A 19,206-nucleotide genomic window follows, 5' to 3' on the forward strand; every position below is an offset into this window, starting at 1 on the left:
ATGTATTTAAAGTACTTGCGCTTGACAATTTACGTGGCTGGGAATTAATCACTTTTCTTATACTCGATACTGAATCAAGTGTCTAATATGATATGACATTTATAAACATATTAAACATTTTACTCAGTTCGATTGACTTAAAATAATACATTTTGGCATGAGTACGCAGTTATTGATTAAATGCCGATTAATTACTACATTTCTATACTGCCCACTAAATTTTGCGTTACTATGATCTTCTACAAATAATATATGTTATGTTATTTGAATTTAAGTTAAGATTAAGTATTATCTTAATGTGTACATATTTGCTAGCACCGGATAATTTTTTTTTTTTTAATGAGTAACCTCACTTCTTCTCAGCCCAATTTCAGCTTTAACAACTAATACGTTCCGTACATGTTCGATACTTTTGATATGTACATGTTTATGATCAACTAAAAAAAATTATGCAATTTGATTGCAAAATTATCCTCTCATTACTTTTTATCTTGTTATCTCAGAACCAAGGAAACAAGTAATATTAACATTAATAGTAGAGTAGTGTTTAAAAAAAATCAATCAATTCTTTTGATTGAATAAAAAATGTTATCACTTTCTAAGTAATGGTTTTGTCAGTACTTGAACAATACGTAATGTAATACTATTACCACTATTGCAATATATTATTCTTTACGTATGTTTTAACTTAACTTATTTGTTGCATGCAACACATGTGCCTAGGGAATATATTATTAATAAGAATTGTAGGTAACGTTATTCATTGCTGATAGATATGTCATTAAGGGACCAATGTAGCTATGCTCCCACAAAAAAAGAGTATGTCTTAACTATTGAATCACACTATATTTGGCATGTAAGTACGGTTTTGGTTGGCTAATACTATATATTCTAAAATAGTGATGGAAAACTCTGAAAATGTACATACTGAATTGCACTTTTGTTACGTTCAAATCACTCTTCTCGTTACGAATAATACTGACGTTATTTTCGGCACATACTGTTGCATTAAAATATTTACCACAGTTTCATAACTTGGTTAGGCCACCTTTTCAGTACTTGCAGATTTATTCTTCAGCCTTTTCAAATAAAACCAATAGTATCTGTTTGTAACGAATCAAATCGTGATAACAATTTTTTACATTTACCATTAAATTGTGCATCAGATATGTCAAAATAATTTTTCATGAATTCTCAATTGTCCTATCTATCATAAAGCAACTTATTCTTTGCAGAAACAATATTTCCGTAAGTGAAACAATGAATTTTCGACGCATCTGGCTTGCGACCCATATTTATTTATCCTGCTTACATCGGAAATCTAAAAGCAGTTGTGACATAAGTGAGTTTTTCCTTAAAAAAAAAAAAAATGAAGACTAGAACAATGGTTTGACTAACCTTGGTATTGAAGGTGTTATTTTTAACATCATAACTCATGCTAACTTCGAAAAGGCCACCACCCGGTACTGTCATTATTTTCAGTTGGTATATTTCGTTTGTAAGTTTAGTGTTAGCTGAAAAATCTCCCACGAAACCATCGGTGTCTCCAGATTTTTTATAATTTAATAAACCTGCAGAATAAAAAGTTTATTTTTAATATTGTGTAGTTTAAGTAAATTACACGCGTATTACCTTTAGTGGGTAACAGTTTAGCAGCCCATAAAATGCTGTCTAAGTGTAAGATTTCACATTTATTTCGATGTTCTTCCACGTAATCGTTTAGAAATTTAAGAAAATATGCAGATGCTGCTATAACGGTCGGATTGTCTACTGCAACTTCTTCCCAGGTTAGACAGGCGCACCAATGAGGTTCTATGAAAGCATCCGCACAAGTTCGTTCCAAAGGAATCTATTTGTTAAACAAGTATTAACACTTTTTTGTTTTATTTCATTCTCCTTTAAGTTTGATAGAAAAGAATTTACTGAAGATGGCACCTTGTCAAATAAACTAATTGCACGCTGATTTCTGTTACCCTCCTTGGGGGTTCCAAAATCAAGAATATTTTCTAAAGTACTATGTACATCAAACGGAGTTGACAAATGTTGTGTATTATACACAACATTGGCATATGCTCTTGGATACATTTGCTTGAACCAGGGTGGAAAGGTGAATGAAAAGAAAGGCAAACGCTCTTCTTGCTTGCCTTGCAACGTGCGACGAATATCTGCAAATCTGGAATAGTAATTTGGTGCGAAAATTATACATATCTATCTCAATTGTATTATACAATATTTCTATGAATGATGCACCCTACCTATGTCCATGATCGCTCATCAAAATTAAAATTGTATTATTCATATGACCATCTTCATTTAATTCTTTTAGCCAGTTATACAAATCATCGTCTGCCACACCAATGTCATTGTAGGAATCATGAGAAAGTTCTCCATGAAAACCAAATACAAATTTTGGCTGATTACGATATGAATCAAATATTGTTTTTATATAGTTCATCATAACCTGTTATCGATAATCAAGATGATTATTATATGTAGGTGGGGCATAAAACATTGTAAATGTCACTTTTGGAAGTATCAACTCACCAGGTGACGGGGGATGCCTCCCATGCAATATTTTTTATAGTATTTAAAGTGTGGTTCAGCAGCTAAATAAAATGTTCTCATATAATGATCCGTAGGTTGTTGATAGAAACCCTTGAGGCGGTATGTAAATGTTCCTATACGAGGTACATCTTCCATAAAGCCTGTTATGTAACCATTCTCTTTAAATTTGTCCCATATCATAGGGTAAACATTAACATAGTGTGCTTTCGCACCTAAACGTTTTCTTGTCTCAGGCAATTCAAGTTCTATTTTTCCAGTCAAAAGAGGAATTAAGGCCTGTGGGGTGCCATCACCGACGATGTTGTAATCTTCGAGAATAAGAGCATTCAAGGTTTTCTTCAGATAGTAGTAGCTTTTTGGCAACTTGCGTATAAACGTATTTCGAGAGAGCGAGTCAAAGCCAAACATCAGTACATTCAGTTTCAGCACCCTAAAGGGAACTTTGTCCCAACTAGCTTTTTTACTTTTTTCAGGGTCGTCCTTAACACCAGCCAACACACTGTGCCATCTAATTAAAATGACAATAAAAATTATTTTACACAGTATTTCAAAAACTAGTATTCCAAATTAGAAAAAAATATTTAAAAGCTACTTACTGTTTTCCAGTAGGAGATTGACATCTGACTTCTACAAAATCACTTTCCTTCAGTAAGTAAGAGTCATCGGTTTCCGTTGCTTGGGATGCAATTACATTAAAATCATCTACTCTGATTATCTCTGTAAAGTAGAAAAACATTTTACAGTCATGCTAATTAAATGCCATTCAGGGGAGTCAAGGAAGAAGATTGTCACCACTAAAAGCACAGGTGATTCGACCATACTGTTGCTTGGCCTTCTCTTCGATAATTAATCTCGAACCATTTACTCTGACCCAGTCTTTAGGCGAACACTTTAAAGGTGGAACATTGCGTATGAACTTCATGATTTCTGAATTGGAAACATCCAAATAAGGATGTTTACATGCCGAAACTTCATCGCTAAGCAACAGAATAATTAATTATACATTGTTCACACAATACGCATCGGTATCCTATATGATAACTTACCCAAAATATGGTGTGTCCTTTATAGATTCTTTAATCAACTTTGAAATATGAGTGCTAAAAGAATATTCAACTGCATACTAAAGCGATCGCATTCGGATAATCGAGACAACCAAGTTTATAATCGGGTACATAAATAGAGTCATGTTTCAACTTACAGTTTTTCCAAATTTGAAGAGTCTGTGTCATTAAATTTCGATTCCGATCTCAGTACAAGTACAATACAATACCCCAAAACTATGAACAATGCGATGAAGGTAAGCCGTCGAAAATGACATGCCGCAACCCTCATTTCTGCCACACAAGATATACCTATAAGGCAGACGAGATTATTGAAAGTATTGCTAGAATAGAACACCTATCGCTTTTGCACAAATATGACTCATTTGTACTACACATGGCCCAGGAGATATCAGCGATGTTATAATTACTGCCTTTATTAAGATAATCTTGTTCACACTTCCCTTTGAATGTTTTGATAATTACGACCCATGGTAAGAGGGCATTATTTAGGGTGTGTACACCCTGAGGACATACATAACGTAGCACTGTCTTAAAGCAATAATTTCCATCGGAAGTACATTTTTTAAACAATTCAAAGGCAATGCGGTTTTTAGGCAAGTAGTTCTGAAATTTTCAATCGCTTAGAAGAACAAATGCTGATACCTATAACTTATAAGAATTGCAAAGAACAATAGAATGTGACGTCGGGTAAACGCTGGACGATCCTGTCGTGACTGCTGGTGGTCATTATTCACTTAAATGTCATATCAGGCTCCACTTTAAAAATTATCGAACTAATCAATCGGGCCAGTATAATCAACGCGATATCCATCCACCCACCCACATGAGATAACGCAGCGAGCCCAGTAAACAGCTACAAGCTGCAAAGAAGACTGAACACTGAGCTGTACCGAACCGCGCATGGGGTTAAAAAGTCGAGAGTAAAATCGATATATTGATGCGAACTCTCGCGGCTCGACCAATCGAATAGCCGAGATCCCTCTTTAGTGAGAGCCTCGTAGCCAGTTTTATAATTTTTAGGGATAAAACTTGAATTCATTACTTTCCCGTTGATTATTCACATAAAAGTCTATGCAGTAATGTTCAAGTAAATACCTCGACTTAAACGGAACAATGGTAACAGGTGACCGTTTGCTATTTTGAGCGCATTGTACCGGCACACGTTTATAACGGATTAAATACCGCCAATTGTTCGTACGAAACGCGCAGTATACGCAAAGTCAGGAGTGTTTTGTGAGTTAATGTGAATTATTCTCAACGACAAATCAATCAGTCAGGACAAGATGGAACGCCATGGATGGTCTGCAGCTCGAAGCACTGTAATACATCAGATATTGCGTAAAATCCGAGATATAATTAATTCTGCGCAACAAGTTCTATTGTGTCACGTGTCCCCGTATTTTCAATTTCCCGCTATTTTAATCAAGTACATTTTCTACTAATAATAGCAACATGTCCCTTTTATTGGATCGCGGGAAAGATCAAATTCTACCCTTTTCTACCAGATTTAATATACTTTCTCGTGACCGCAATGCCTCCGAGGAAACGATAACTTATTAATAGCGATTGTAAAATAGTTGAATAATATACCTGAGAAAAAGTGAGGTCATTCCCCACGCGAGTTTGATTCGATCAGAATCCTTTTTCCAGGGAAAGACTACGTCTCCATGGAAGCAAATGAAAGCGCCTTTTCTGAAAATGTTTAACACTAGATCCATTAAATATTTTATATTTTGGTTCTCGGGTGAAATTAGACTTTACCTCTAGTTGAAAAGATGAATGATTTTCCCTGAATGAATTGATTTGTACTTTTCTCTTATTTTTCTCACCACGTCTGTGCATCCTTTCTTCCTTCTTTGTATTATACAAAACGATAAGGAAGTCGGGAATGTGACAAATTGTCACGGTTACCAAAGTGAGTAACCAAAACGTTGGTGAAAGTAACATTTTATTAAATACCCAGAAAACGTTACCGTTGTAGACTCTAAAATGAATAAGAATTTGATTTGTTATCATTAGGACATATACCAAAATATTTCCACATTTCAAGTAATACGTACGTATACACCGACGAGTAGATAATCGCAAAAGTAAAGACTGTTACTTGCGATAACACGACACTAAGTACAAAAGGTACCGTCCAATGTGAACTAGTTATCAAAATCTGAAAATTTTAAATCCATCCAACCCGTCGACTTGACGTTTATTTTTACAAGATGATAATATGCATGTTTAGGTATAATTCTTTACCTTTGTATTAATTACTAACGTAGCAGTATGGTATATACAGATACTGTAAGCCCACTGATCTGCAGCTGTACTGTCGTATAAAATGATCGGATTATGCCTCCAACAGAAATATGGTACAAAATAAATAACGCACGTCTGCCACATACCTATAAACATATTGCGATACTTTAATTAAGTCTATTGTAATTTTTTATCCTATTCCAAATCTCTTTATCACATAATTCTTGTAACAACGGTTTACCAAGTGCAATCCATGAAGCAAAATATTTTTTCGACATCATTTGGTTATTTTTGAAAAATTGGTAAAACACGGGATGATGTAAAAGTTTACTAGCAGAAAAGTCCTGTTCCAGCAAACCATATATTAGTACCGGAGCAGAGGTAAATACCACGTTAAATAACATCAGGTAGAGACTATCGTACAAAGCCTGCAGAATAAAAAAATATCCCAATGCATCAGTTCATCGATGCACCTTTAGAATATGTTAATCGCATACCGTGACAATATACCTGAGTAGAAAATCCATTATGAATTCCGTATAATAACTGAGGTGTTATGAATACGAAATTCTTGTAGAAAAAATAGTGTGTCAGAGTGCTGATTCTCACGTAGTACCAGTGGCCATGTACCAGCAGTGCTTTCTTTAAGCACTTGAACTTTGTGAAAGCAAAATCTGAACTGTTAGCGGCTTGACGACCTTCTCTGCCTATTATTCCTATGCCAACGTGAGCCGTTTGAATCATGGAAATGTCATTTCCGCCGTCACCAATGGCAGCCGTGACAGGAGAGCATCTCGCATTTTTAATTAATTCAACAATCTATATGCGAATAGAAGTAATGAAAGATTTAATTATACGTTTTATGAGCAGGGTTTTTTTCGAGGAAAGCAATAAGATTACGAACGCTTACCTCGCCTTTTTGTAAAGGTGTCATTCTGCAGCAGACGACTGCATCACAAGACATGGCGACACTTTTTAGCAATTCTGGACAATCTTTTAATGCTACGGCTATACTGACGCCATCCATTACTAGCCCATACTCCCGATAAGGCTCTATTTTAATTCTGCGCCTGTTAAACAATTAAATCAATACCAGGATTTAGAAAAAATTAAATTTTATTTGAAAAGATATGCTGTAAAGTTACTAACTCGAAACTTGTTAAAGCGACGCAGCAGGTCTGAGTAGTTCCTTGATTTTCCAACCTCAAGACTTCTATGTTTCGATTGAAGTGGCCACACAGACGGGCGATATTTTCAGCCGTCTCAATTTTGTCCCCTGTTAATATCCAGATCTGTGACACAAACTAATACTGTAAAAAGTATACACTTCTGAATAGGTTCTTTTTAAACTAGTGACAATGCAATGGCGAACTATCGAGGACATTCCGCAAGGAGCAGTTCACTAAATCCATTAAGTATTGAGGGAGTTAATTCTTATTGTTTAATACTCGCACAAAGCAGGTTTCAGACGTATTAAAAAAAAAAAGTATATGCTTACTTTAATTCCAGCCACTTGCAAGGATTTTAACGTTTCTTCTACTCCTTCCTGCAAACGATCCTCTACTGCGGTAACACCGATTAACGTGAGATCGCTCTCGGCAGCTTTGTACGATTGCTGAATTCGTGTAGTACGTTCCTCGCCTATAATTTCTCGAGAGCGTTGGATATTGTCTTTTAAGCTATCGTACTCGTTCCTTTTCAGCCTCTTGTAACCAATGACTAACGTTCGAAGACCTCTCTGAAGTATAGGGATTGGCGTTTGAATGTTTGAAAATGTTTTACGAGGACGAAGCATAAGGATCTATACGTACCTTTGAGAAATTATTCACATGTACTTTCGCTTGTTCAACGTTTCCCTTTACAATCAGAGGAAACATCTCCGAATCGGCTCCTTTGCAATACAACCACAAATCTCCATCACTATCTTGTACTATCACCGACATTCGTTTTCTAACTGGAAAGTATATTTTAATGAAGCGCCTGATCGATTAAAAACTGATAAATTTTAGGAAGAACGTGGGTATTCGTTTGCTTCTTCACCCTCACCTGAACTGAACTCCAGGGTGTCGAGTTTCTTGAACTTCAAAACGGTATCCTTGGCTTTGAGTTCGATTTCGTCCCCCGAGTCTTTTTGAAAAACGACCCCACAGCGGGCACTAGCTTCTACCAGAGCTTTTTCGTCGGCTGAGGCCGCCTGTAAAATCATTCTTATAAGTAATTACCCCTAAAATACGCACCTATTGATAAGAGATGGTGCACCTGGTACACAGGCAACTCGGGGTCCATAAGCAAGGAACTATCAAGTGTCGAAGTTCGCTTCAACTTGAAGCTCTCACGAAATGCAGATCTCCTCTGGCTTATGCTAATTCTTCTATAAGGAGGAGCAATGTGCACTACGTGACACAAGGAGATGCTTATCAAAAAGTGCCATATTTCCGGCTGTAAATACATCACGTTATTTTAAATTTTAATTAATAATCGTTTACGTTGATATCGAGATTACCTGCCACTTTATTAATTTCACAGCAGCTCCTGGGTCACCATTGCTCGGCAAGAGGTACAAGTTACCGTCGCAGTCATTTTCCATGTAAAGATTCCCACCGACGTAGCACTGCCGAAACACCATTAAATTCTCGGTGAGTGTACCAGTTTTGTCAGTGAACAAATACTCGATTTGACCGAGATCCTCGTTCAGGTCTGAAGAATTTGCGATCGCCGGTTGATTCGTTTCTTGGTCATACATGTCCAGATCCCATTCGAAGAAAAACGAGCTGATAAATTTTTGCATCTCTAAACAAGAAGGTACATAGGTTTATTTTTAGTTGCTTATGTCTATCGTACCTATGTGCCGTTGCTCAATGAACGAGAATACATTTCTTCTATTTACCTATCGTGACATACAAGGATATCGGCACGACGTAATTGTATAAGATAACGAATGACAAGGCATCGACGAAGGCCTTGTAAAAACTCGTTACGCCGATTTTGCCCAAGTAAACGTCCCAAAAAGAATTCTTTTCTATTACCTCTTTCAACGTAGCGGATGCAATAATTTCTGTCAACAGTATGCCGATGAAGAATAATAAATAAATATTGATGGATCTGAAATTAAACGCGGTCAATTATTTCCCCATCACGCAACGAACGAATGGAGCGGTTAATTAAATTATTCTTACCGTTCTGCCGTGGAGAATTTATTTTTTGATATTTTCGTATTCAACGACAGTTTTGTCTCTTGTCCTGTATATACGGCACATCCAATTACGTACTCGGTATCTTTGAGTCTTGCTCCCCTTAGCATAAGATTGTCTACCGTTAAATGAGCAGTTGCCTCTTCATCGTCCGTATGAATGTCCAATTTTCCATCGAAGGTGTAAAGATTAGCCATTGGTTTCTGACATTTAAGGAGTGCTTCTAGAGAGGCGATATCATCGATGGACATCTGAGATAGAACTTTTGGAATGTACAATGTCTGAAAAGCATACATCAGTAGTTGATTTGAAACTCTTAAATTTAATTAGATTATCTTTAGTAACCTTTAAGTTTGTTTCCCCGTCGAGATTTGACGTGGTGACGTAGCAGCAATTATTGCTATTTTTGGTGTACAGCAGTACGAGGTCGCAAGGCACATCTTCGTCCTCGTTTACTCTGACCAAATCGCCAACTACTATCTGTTCGCACTGAATGATCTGAAAAATTCCTGTGCATGATGCTTCTGGGAATGGTTATCAACTGTTCGTGATTCCTTATCACTGATAGCCAGTTTAAGGGTATCAAGAATGATCGATACGAATCGGTATATTACAAACCTGAACGCACTTATTACGAATTACGGTGACAGGAGAGCGATTGACACGTTGATCCAACTGGTATCTCAAAATATCCTCATAGCCTTGCTTACATGATGTCACCAGCAACATAAATAGCAACGGCAACGAACTCGTCACCGGAGAAATTGGAGAGTCTATGGAGAAGGCGATGGTCGCCGCAATAAGGAAATAAAAATTCGCCACTCTCCGCAGCTGTTCGAAAATGTTCTTCGGAAGGAAATTCCATATCGTGTACTAAAATAAGCGTAAAATTTGTTTAGCGTTAAATTCAACGTATTACACAGAATTCCTCGGATGTAATTCACCTTGTTGGATGCGATGCGATTCCGGGGGAAATTTGTACGTTTCGGATCGTTATCAGAACTGATAATTATAGTTCGGTGTTCACCGTCCACCGAGTCTGTGCTACCCTGGAATGAACGAAGATTTGTGATTCTAATTTAACATGAAATTAATGAAATCAATGGTTCTGTTACTGCCTACACGATAATGTCAAGTACACGTGGCACCCTTCATTTCGCGTTTCACTGTATATCATTATATCGCTAAAAATTTCCTTTACATGTTTCTTTGCCTATCTTCAAGGATTAAGTAGATGACAGTAACTCGGATGGCAGATCTCGTGGCAGGTTCATAAATTCTCAAGTGTCATGACAATTACTCGAATTATTCCCGCGTGTAAGGACTGCTTCGCAGAATCTATTATTATAAATGCCCGCTTTGTGATTGGAAACCTCTTTGCGTTATTTCAAGATTTTCATACTTCTCGAGTTTTCATATGTGCGAGTGCATCCGATCAGAGATCGAAATGCATACAATTGTCCAAGCCATTTCCAGACGTCTCCCGGGAGCCAATGTGGTGGTTAACACGATTAAACGCTGTAAAAATAAATACACGCGCATGTCTCTCCTGAACATGAGCAACAGCGAGTACATGGAGAACCTGTACAGAGCTTGGTTGAAAGATCCAAAATCGGTGGATGCTTCTTGGGATTCATTTTTCAAGCTCGTCTCGACAGATCCCCCGTCGAATTTCAATCAACAAATTGGCACACGCCTCAGGAAAATAATTTCAACCCCGTCGATGGGTCCCTCGAATCTTCAGTTGGAGAAAACTAGCGAAAGTGAGCTCGCATTAAATCATTCCATTCGGCTATTCGCTTAACCTTGCATAATGTTAAACAATGATTCCAGAGGCTTATCAGTTGCAACAAGTGCGAGCGAAATCCGCCGCGGAATTGCAGGACGACAGTTTCGAGAGAGCCGTTCTCAACGTGAATGCAACGATCAGAGCTTATCAGGTACTCTTGGAGCTTAACTAAAAATGCCACACCTTTTTCGAGATTACAACGATACTTCATACCCTTTTCTTAGACTCGAGGACACGTAATAGCTGACGTGGATCCTCTGGGTATACAAAACCCGGACTCTGCGAGATTACAAGGAACCGCCAATCTGCCACCCGCTATCGTCGTGCGACAGCACCTGAAAAGTATGACCGAAGCCGATATGAACAGAGAATTTCCCATCGACACCATCTCGGTAATAGGAGGCAAGATGAAGAAGTTGCCTCTGCGCGAGATACTCACAAGGCTGAATAAAATTTATTGTGGCCATTTGGGCCTCGAGTACACGTACATTTATGATATTAACATGGTACGAGATGTAACGCCGATCGCGGAAATTTTCATTTACACCCTCTTACAATGTATGCAATTATTCTCACTAGGTCAACTGGATACGGGACAAGTTCGAGACCCCGAATGTCTGGGAATTGCCGATGGAGCACAGAAAGTGGACTTGGAAGTCCGTCATGAAAGCCGTCACGTTCGAAACCTTCATGGCGAAGAAATACGTAACCGATAAAAGATTCGGCCTGGAGGGCTGCGAATCGTTCATTACGGCGATTCACGAGTGTCTCGAGTCATCCGCAGAGAAAGGTAGATCAATCGTCGAATCACGGTGAAAATCCCGATTTTAAGGCAAGATTTTCACATCCGAACAGGGGTTGAAAGCGCAGTCATAGGCATGGCGCATCGAGGACGTCTCAACACTTTGGTCAACGTATGCTCCAAGCCGGTGCACCAGGTCTGCACGCAGTTCAATCCTATTTCTCTGGAGGGATTTGGATCCGGGGACGTCAAGTATCACCTTGGAACTTGCGCGGAAAAACGTTTGGAAAGGTGATTCGGCGATTGCCGGTATAAAACGGACATCGTTACATAAATATCGAATCGTTTCCTTGTGGTCAGAAGTGGGAAGTTAATCCGCGTTTCTATAATGGCCAATTCGTCTCATTTGGAGGCCGTGGACCCTGTAATCGTCGGTCGAGTGCGCGCCGAACAGGTTGCCCAGCAGGACCATAAAAGTATGACCAATTTATTTATTTATTTTTATTTATTTTTGCGACCATTATTTTTCTTTTTATTCGACGTTCTCTCGAAACAGGTGAAAAATCCGTTGCCGTATTGGTCCACGGAGACGCGGCGTTCTCCGGTCAAGGAGTCTGCTACGAGACGATGCACCTGACTCACCTGCCGAATTACACCACGGGTGGAGTCCTGCATTTTGTGATCAATAACCAGGTGAGGTGACATTTCCAAAGTCCGGGAGGATCGGCGACATTGACCGGAGGTTTATTTTCAGATTGGATTTACGACCGATCCAAGGTACTCTCGATCCAGTCAACATTGCACCGACGTCGCAAGAGTCGTCAACGCGCCTATATTTCACGTTCACGCCGACGATCCAGATTTGGTTACGTATTGCAGTAAAGTGGCCTGCGAGTACCGGTAAATTCATTTCCGTCCGGACGGATGCTCTTTCCGCAAATTTCTCCCATGATTTTCTTCTAAATTAGAGCCGAGTACCATAACGACGTCGTAGTGGATATCGTGGGATATCGGAGAAACGGGCACAACGAAATGGACGAGCCCATGTTAACTCAGCCACTGATGTACAAGCGCATAAAGGAGCATCCTACCGTGCTCGCCATTTACACCGACAAGCTCCTTAAAGAAGGCGTCATAACCGAGGAGTACGTTAAAACCGAAAAAGAGAAATACCTGGACCACCTGGAAAGTGAATTCCAAAAGGCCCAGACTGTTACTTCCATGCAAATGAGCGATTGGCACGACGTGCCTTGGAACGACTTTTTCTCACAGCAAAGCTCAAAGTACAAGATGCCCGTTACAGGAATCAGTATGGAGGAAATTGAAACTATTTGCACGGCGGTCTCGACGTCTCCTAAAGACATTACACCTCATGCTCAGGCAAGCGCAACGGAGTTGCGGGAGACGTCTAATTGCTCTAATTACGCTCAGCAAGAAAGAATTGAGATTGAGAATACCCTCGGTTTCAGGTGATGAGGACTCTGGAAAGACGGCGAGGCTTGAAGGACTCCCGAAAATTCGACTGGGGCATGGGCGAGTGTATAGCTTTCCTCAGTCTGCTGAAAAGAGGACACCATGTCCGATTGTCGGGTCAAGATGTCGAGCGGGGGACTTTTTCGCACAGGATGCACATTATTCACGACCAGAATAAAGACAAGACGTATAAGAACATTCTGCACGACGTCTTTCCTGGCCAGGCAGAATACACGGTGTCGAACTCCTCCTTGTCGGAATATGGAGTTTGCGGTGGGTAAAAGTTCTCTCTACCTGTTTAAAGAATAATGTTAAAAATTAGCGAGGGTTATGCGGTTTAATTGAAATATCAATTGCTTCTGCCGTGGGTAAAGTGCGGTCTCTCACTTAGGTTTCGAGCTTGGATATTCAGCATTCAACCACAACGCCCTTACCCTATGGGAGGGTCAATTCGGAGATTTTTCCAATGGTTGCCAGGTATTTAATGACAGGGTAATTAATCTGAAATCGAGGATAAAACACTAGTCGATATATTTAGGTTATCATAGATTCCGTCCTGAGCTCCGGGCAAACAAAGTGGGGAAGGCAAATCGGGTTGGTAATGCTTTTGCCACATGGGATGGAAGGCCAAGGTCCGGAGCACTCTTCGGGAAGACTGGAAAGATTTCTTCAGCAATCGGACGACGACTACTCTTATTTACCTGGCCACGAGCCCAACAGTCCCGGTAACGAGACCGCCGAGGAGATCGAAACGCGTCAGCTGTTCGAGATAAATTGGATCATCTGTAATTTAACGACTCCTGCGAACTTGTGTCACGCCCTGAGACGTCAAATACTCCTTCCTTTCCGGAAGCCCTTGGTTCGACCGGATTGAATTATCAAAAGACCACTCGATGGCCCTCTGATTTCCTATTGATTTGTAGGTAATCATGACTCCGAAGTCCTTGCTTCGACATCCTTTGGCCCAGTCGAGTTTCGACGAAATAGGACCGAAGACCTTCTTCAAGCCCGTTTTGGCCGACCCGACAGCGAAACCAGAAACCGTGAAGAAGGTGCTGTTCTGCTCTGGAAAGGTTTACTTCGAGTTATTGAAGGAACGTAAGAAACAAGGGCTAGACGATACCATTGCCATAGTACGAGTGGAACAACTCTGCCCATTTCCTTATCATGCGATCGGCGCGGAAATGGCGAAATATTTGAACCCAAAGGTCAGGGAAAAATCCAGGAAAATCAGTCACACGGAAAATCGGCCTTCGATGTTCTCTCCGCGGCCTTCGACGATTCCTCCCTTTTACTCCTGACAATCCGTATCCGATCGACTAAATTCTCTGGTGGAAGAGCGCAAAAAGGCAAACGGAATAAAAAGCGCCTCCCGCGAAGGCGCGGTTATCCGTGGGACGTCCGTTGCGCAACGCTGCTCCCATTAATGTATTCACTTTTCTAAGACAACGATTCCCGTTCGAACAGGTGATGTGGCTGCAGGAGGAACATAAAAATCAAGGAGCCTATTCTTACGTGAGGGATAGATTGGCATTGGCACTTGACCTTCCTTTGGAGGAGATCAAGTACGGCGGGAGACCACCATCGGCTGCACCGTCGACTGGCAGTAAAATGATTCACGTGGCAGAGATCGAAGAAATGATGTCCATGGCCATGACTCTCGATTAGATTAAATGATAACGAAGGTGCGATCGTCTCTGGAATAAAAATCTAACGACTCACCAAAAGACGTACGCGTTCGGCGTTTCGATTATTCGAGCCGATGACAAGGCTTTTGATAACGCTGGACCACATCGAGGGCGCGATACTACTCCTGGGTGTCAATGTAATCGATAGTTGTCATACGGCTAAGTCGAAGCGAAGCTTCCGCACGAGCAAACCGTGCTAACCATTGGAGGTCTTCTTTATATCCTAATTGATGATTCGCACCTTAAACAAACCCGGCTGTATCTTATCGAATGGAGTTCCCCATTGACACCGTCAATATGTAGTCTTCCTACAATCGAACGTTGTTCAAATTCCCAGGGATAACGCGCTCTAATGACTAAGCTAATGACTAAGGATTCGCCGAACAATGTATCCTACAAATCTACTATAATTGTTTATACGTTTCTCAGTGAAACTGCAAATATTTGTTTTTCATCCTCTTTTTTTAATGCTCGTACTCTATACATTATTTACGATGAAATATATGTTTATAAATGTCTAGAGCAAGTAATAATTAATTTTAACGATTAGTAATGATATTCGCCACGTATCGCGTTAAACATTCGCATTCCGACTTGTGACGCTGCACTTGCGATAACGGAGCATGAAAAGTCATATTTTTGCGTCGTTAGCTATTGTCGCTATTAGTTAATCTGTAGAAAAAAAAATTATAATCCACGCGAGGATAAAAATAATCGATGATGGTACGTGTCAGATATTGACATAATGAGACGTGTACACAAGCTGTACCGAGAATACTCATTTCGCGATTGAAATATAGTAATTATATCAATCTCGATACAATTATCCGACCACAATCGAAGATACACGCCGGGACAAACATGTGGCATTGACGTGTAGCGAAAGAAGCATTGATTCTATTTTTAATTAATAACCGTTGCATCATAGATGAATTCCATAAGACTGTGAATGCACTTTAAAACTATAACTTCGCGGAGCGAGTATCATGGCTGCAAAGGAAATGGCCCTTCTAAATGAAATGAAACAAATTCTGTGCGACTCACCATTTGAATAAACCGCTCGGAGATTTAACGTTCAAATAATCCGTCGATCCTTTTCTTATTGGATCGAATTCGGAGCCTTGTAGATCACTCACATAAAGCACCATTAAAAGATAGCTTAAGCGTCGATCCTCCGATTTCGTTGGGAAAATCAAAGGATTACTTTTTCCTTGGGCCGGATTTTGCCTTAAAAAAATCTCGCGCAATTATTAATCAACTTGAACTCCAAAGTGTTTAGTAGAATTAATGTACGTATGCTAGTTTGTATATTTTTAATTGATTAATCGACAATTTCGTTCTGTTTCCAGTCGATTGTCTTCCCTGACCGCGGACGCTTTTAACCGGGAAACGATTAACGGCGAATATCCTACCGAAAGATATCGAATCGATTTCCTTATCAGCCCGCACATCGTAGAATTTGTGTAGGAGGTTCTTTTTCGCTTGAAATCCAAAGGCGAGGAAAGTCGAAGCTAGCCGATCGCTCGTCGACCACTCGCCGATCCGTTTCCCGACACCGACTCCACGATCACGGAAAAGGCAATCGTGAACGTCATCCCCCGTTTACCTCCTTGCGGAATCGACCGTGAAGCACCTCACTCTGGATCAAGGTCTCTGGCTAATCTGAAACCGAGCAGCGATAATTACGGATGCAACCTGACAATTATACGGCAAGAAATATCGATCTAGATTACCTGTAAGGATGACAAATCGGAACTGGTTATAATATTGATATTAGCATGCATGCATTACCGTGTCGAGCGTGCTGATTAGTTCGATGCTCAGAAGACGAAGGTAACCTGCTGTTAACGATAATTAGCTAGTTATTACATTAGCAGGAGTGGTTTTTAAAAATATTTCTGGGTTGGGGGAGTAATAAACGTGATTTATACGCCACGGAATCGGTTACGAGGAGCAAGCGGCATCGCTGCGCGCGGATCGGTTTAAAAGCGTCGATAATGGCGAAACCGAATGCAAAGTTGAATATTTTGCTGATACGTGGTGCTACGGTAGCAGAGAAGTCCTTTGCCGCGTGTTTTGCATTTATCGACGAGACGTGCCGCCATTAGGGGCAAGTGTACGAGTCGCCCGCATCTCCATCGAGGGCAGCACAGACGCAATCGCGCGCTCCTACCTGTTAGCAATCTCTCAACTCATCTCTGTTCTATGGTCGACCAGGTTCATAAGTTAAGTTAATGGCTCGTGATTTCGGTAGTTGACGAGTAGTGTTTTAGTGTGAAATATTGTTATTTACGAGTTTTCTCGGAGAAGTCCGACTCTTTTACATCGTTAGTATAACTTGCGTTAGTATAATAACGGTAGTTGAGTTACGATCTAATTTTTATCTCAATATTCTTCGAAACCTATTCGACAAACTCGCCGAGTATAAAGTCGTAGATCATTCCATTGCTACCGTTAATTTTCAATTTTATTCGTTAGTGAGGTACTTTGCAAAGATTCGTTTATTTTGCTTGATTTTTCTTAAACTACTAGTCCGGACAACCGGTTGCTTTGCCCTTTGCTTTTGTTTCGTCGTGGAATTGGTAATAGGTTATGTTACTACGTACTTCGTTAGCGATTTTGCAAAGGATTTATGACATTACGTTGAAAAGTTAAGGTCATTTTATAGTTTTAACTTCTTCTATTGTGTGTGCATAATTTGTTATTTGTTAAGATGGTGAAATTTTAATTATTGAGAAGATGAATCTTGTAATAATGTAGGAAAAGCTCCAACACCTAACACCTTATTTTAGCAGCTTCTTCTTCAGATGCCCAGTGTGAAGGACGAATCTGAAGGAGAGGGAGAGGAGATGTCACACGATAGCAATGACAGTAATCAAAGTACAGCATCCTGCGACAGCAGTGCCGAGCACACCGACAGCGATGATTCTTCCGAAATGGACGAGGAAGAGTGTGAGAGACGGAGGAACGAATGTATGGAAAATCTAGTCGATCTTGAAAGACAATTTACTCTTTTAAAGGAACAGTAAGTACAATAATTATATTCATAGTTTTATAACGATATATAATGTAATCAGTTATATTGTAATTATAGATTATATCGTGAACGTATCACGCAAGTTGATACGAAACTTGGCGAAGTGCGTGTCGGGAAGTCGGAAGAATATTTAATTCCATTAGAACGACTTAAAGAGAATATGAAGACTAAGACTGAAGTTGCTGGAATTCTAAAGCAATTGAGACTGCAGAATATTCAAAATAAATTCCTAGCCGAGGAGCAGGCAGCGTTGCAAAACTTTCAGAGTGAGAAGGAACTGGTTTGGGATGCCATCCACAGTGATCTTCAGGAAAAAATTCGTAGACTGGAAGAGGACAGGAATAACGTAGATATACATGCAGACTTGTGGTTAAACTCAAGCGGTAGAAGGCACAGAAATCATTCCGAGAGAAGAAGAGCAGTCTCCGTCGCAGGACCTTACATCGTTTACATGCTCAACGATGCAGACATACTGGAAGACTGGGCCTTAATAAAAAAGAGCTTAAGCAGTCGGAAGACAGAGATCCTCTAGTCCAGCATTTTTGAAAGGTTCCTGTCGGATATCGAAGAGGTAACCATCAAAGAAAATATAGCGTGATACGTTGTACCTTATCCGAGTATGCTGTTGTTTCGTCTTTTGGTCCCGAAGAACGTCTCGTGATGTTTTCCATCGTTTATGTTCAATCTAACTTTTTGTTCTATTTTCTAACTATTTCCTAACGAACGTCGGGAACTTTGGATGAATTCTGGCATCAGGATGTGCATTTTAGAACGTAAGGTTATAGTATATAAGAAATGTAATATTTTTCAATAAATTTTACTCGATAAACGCGATTCGTTGGATACTAATATTACCACAGGTGTATAGATTAGTTTAAACATCACTTCGCGTTTTATCTAGAAACAAATTACATTTCTTTTGCCTTAACATACACGATCAGTACTCTAACCGACAGTTTCTATCCATCGAATGGTACAAATTTTTTCAAAGATTGGTTGTAATTTCAAACTCTAACCTTCGTTACATGCGACATGTCGTGGTTCGTAGCATTGTCTCGTCGATCTGGTTCACCTTGAAAGAATCGTGGCATGGAACTCCTTTCCAGACGGTTTTTAATGGAGCCAGCGACACTTTGAGAAAGCTCTTACCTTATTAGGGTCAAAGGTGCTTGACCTAAAAAGTCTCCGGGCGTTAGTTCTGTGTGCCGCGAATCAGGAAACGGGGTACCGAATTAATATTAATATAATCTAGTTCTTAAATGCATGCTTGCCTGGGATCTAGCAAGACGATTATGTTTAAATATATATTATATATTTCGTTATATAATATTCCCATCAGATACAATAATACATTTGGACCTGTATAGAACAAACACAGATGATGCAACATTCGCATAACTGCAA

The 19,206-nt window shown here is 39.8% G+C and overlaps 4 protein-coding genes across 8 annotated transcripts; 2 read left to right on the plus strand and 2 right to left on the minus strand.

Annotated features, from left to right (window-relative positions):
• Positions 1–1,184: 1,184 nt before the first annotated feature.
• On the minus strand, positions 1,185–3,898 carry LOC105702073. Its single transcript, XM_012429338.2, has 10 exons — positions 3,767–3,898; positions 3,612–3,681; positions 3,358–3,542; positions 3,162–3,282; positions 2,545–3,073; positions 2,256–2,461; positions 1,936–2,173; positions 1,633–1,849; positions 1,399–1,571; positions 1,185–1,321 (listed from the first exon to the last, which is right to left on the minus strand). The coding sequence occupies exons 1-10, from the start codon at positions 3,795–3,797 to the stop codon at positions 1,223–1,225; spliced, it is 1,869 nt and encodes a 622-aa protein (XP_012284761.1). The 5' UTR covers positions 3,798–3,898; the 3' UTR covers positions 1,185–1,222.
• LOC105702071 (probable phospholipid-transporting ATPase IF) lies at positions 3,788–16,684 on the minus strand. 2 transcript variants are annotated; one of them, XM_023432846.1, is made up of 22 exons: positions 16,499–16,684; positions 16,178–16,427; positions 15,810–15,992; positions 10,018–10,122; positions 9,692–9,946; positions 9,419–9,571; positions 9,059–9,354; positions 8,770–8,984; positions 8,386–8,672; positions 8,142–8,321; positions 7,929–8,076; positions 7,694–7,836; positions 7,381–7,620; positions 7,032–7,174; positions 6,793–6,952; positions 6,393–6,701; positions 6,124–6,310; positions 5,883–6,028; positions 5,693–5,796; positions 5,394–5,616; positions 5,223–5,324; positions 3,788–3,920 (listed from the first exon to the last, which is right to left on the minus strand). In XM_023432846.1, exons 3-21 carry the CDS (start codon positions 15,810–15,812, stop codon positions 5,265–5,267), a joined length of 3,357 nt encoding a protein of 1,118 aa, XP_023288614.1. In that variant the 5' UTR covers positions 15,813–15,992; positions 16,178–16,427; positions 16,499–16,684; the 3' UTR covers positions 3,788–3,920; positions 5,223–5,264. The 2 variants fall into 2 exon arrangements, with proteins under 2 accessions (XP_023288614.1, XP_023288615.1); XM_023432847.1 differs by lacking the exons at positions 10,018–10,122; positions 15,810–15,992; positions 16,178–16,427; positions 16,499–16,684 and having other exon boundaries at positions 9,702–9,793.
• LOC105702072 (2-oxoglutarate dehydrogenase, mitochondrial) lies at positions 10,816–15,813 on the plus strand. The gene is made up of 13 exons (XM_012429337.2): positions 10,816–11,013; positions 11,087–11,368; positions 11,442–11,652; positions 11,718–11,895; positions 11,965–12,080; positions 12,161–12,297; positions 12,359–12,504; positions 12,573–12,984; positions 13,074–13,350; positions 13,469–13,554; positions 13,616–13,936; positions 14,001–14,285; positions 14,545–15,813. The coding sequence occupies exons 1-13, from the start codon at positions 10,897–10,899 to the stop codon at positions 14,743–14,745; spliced, it is 2,769 nt and encodes a 922-aa protein (XP_012284760.1). The 5' UTR covers positions 10,816–10,896; the 3' UTR covers positions 14,746–15,813.
• Positions 16,685–16,971: 287 nt separating the features above from the next.
• Positions 16,972–18,636, plus strand: LOC105702076 (breast cancer metastasis-suppressor 1-like protein). 4 transcript variants are annotated; one of them, XM_012429343.1, is made up of 3 exons: positions 16,972–17,092; positions 17,558–17,790; positions 17,860–18,636. In XM_012429343.1, the coding sequence occupies exons 2-3, from the start codon at positions 17,573–17,575 to the stop codon at positions 18,332–18,334; spliced, it is 693 nt and encodes a 230-aa protein (XP_012284766.1). In that variant the 5' UTR covers positions 16,972–17,092; positions 17,558–17,572; the 3' UTR covers positions 18,335–18,636. The 4 variants fall into 4 exon arrangements, with proteins under 4 accessions (XP_012284766.1, XP_012284767.1, XP_023288616.1 ...); XM_012429344.2 differs by having other exon boundaries at positions 16,987–17,107; positions 17,573–17,790; XM_023432848.1 differs by having other exon boundaries at positions 16,987–17,092; positions 17,561–17,790.
• Positions 18,637–19,206: the final 570 nt, after the last annotated feature.

The sequence above is a fragment of the Orussus abietinus genome, unplaced genomic scaffold (assembly GCF_000612105.2).
Source record: "Orussus abietinus isolate OABI.00-Male unplaced genomic scaffold, Oabi_2.0 scaffold22, whole genome shotgun sequence".
Taxonomy (NCBI): domain Eukaryota; kingdom Metazoa; phylum Arthropoda; class Insecta; order Hymenoptera; family Orussidae; genus Orussus; species Orussus abietinus.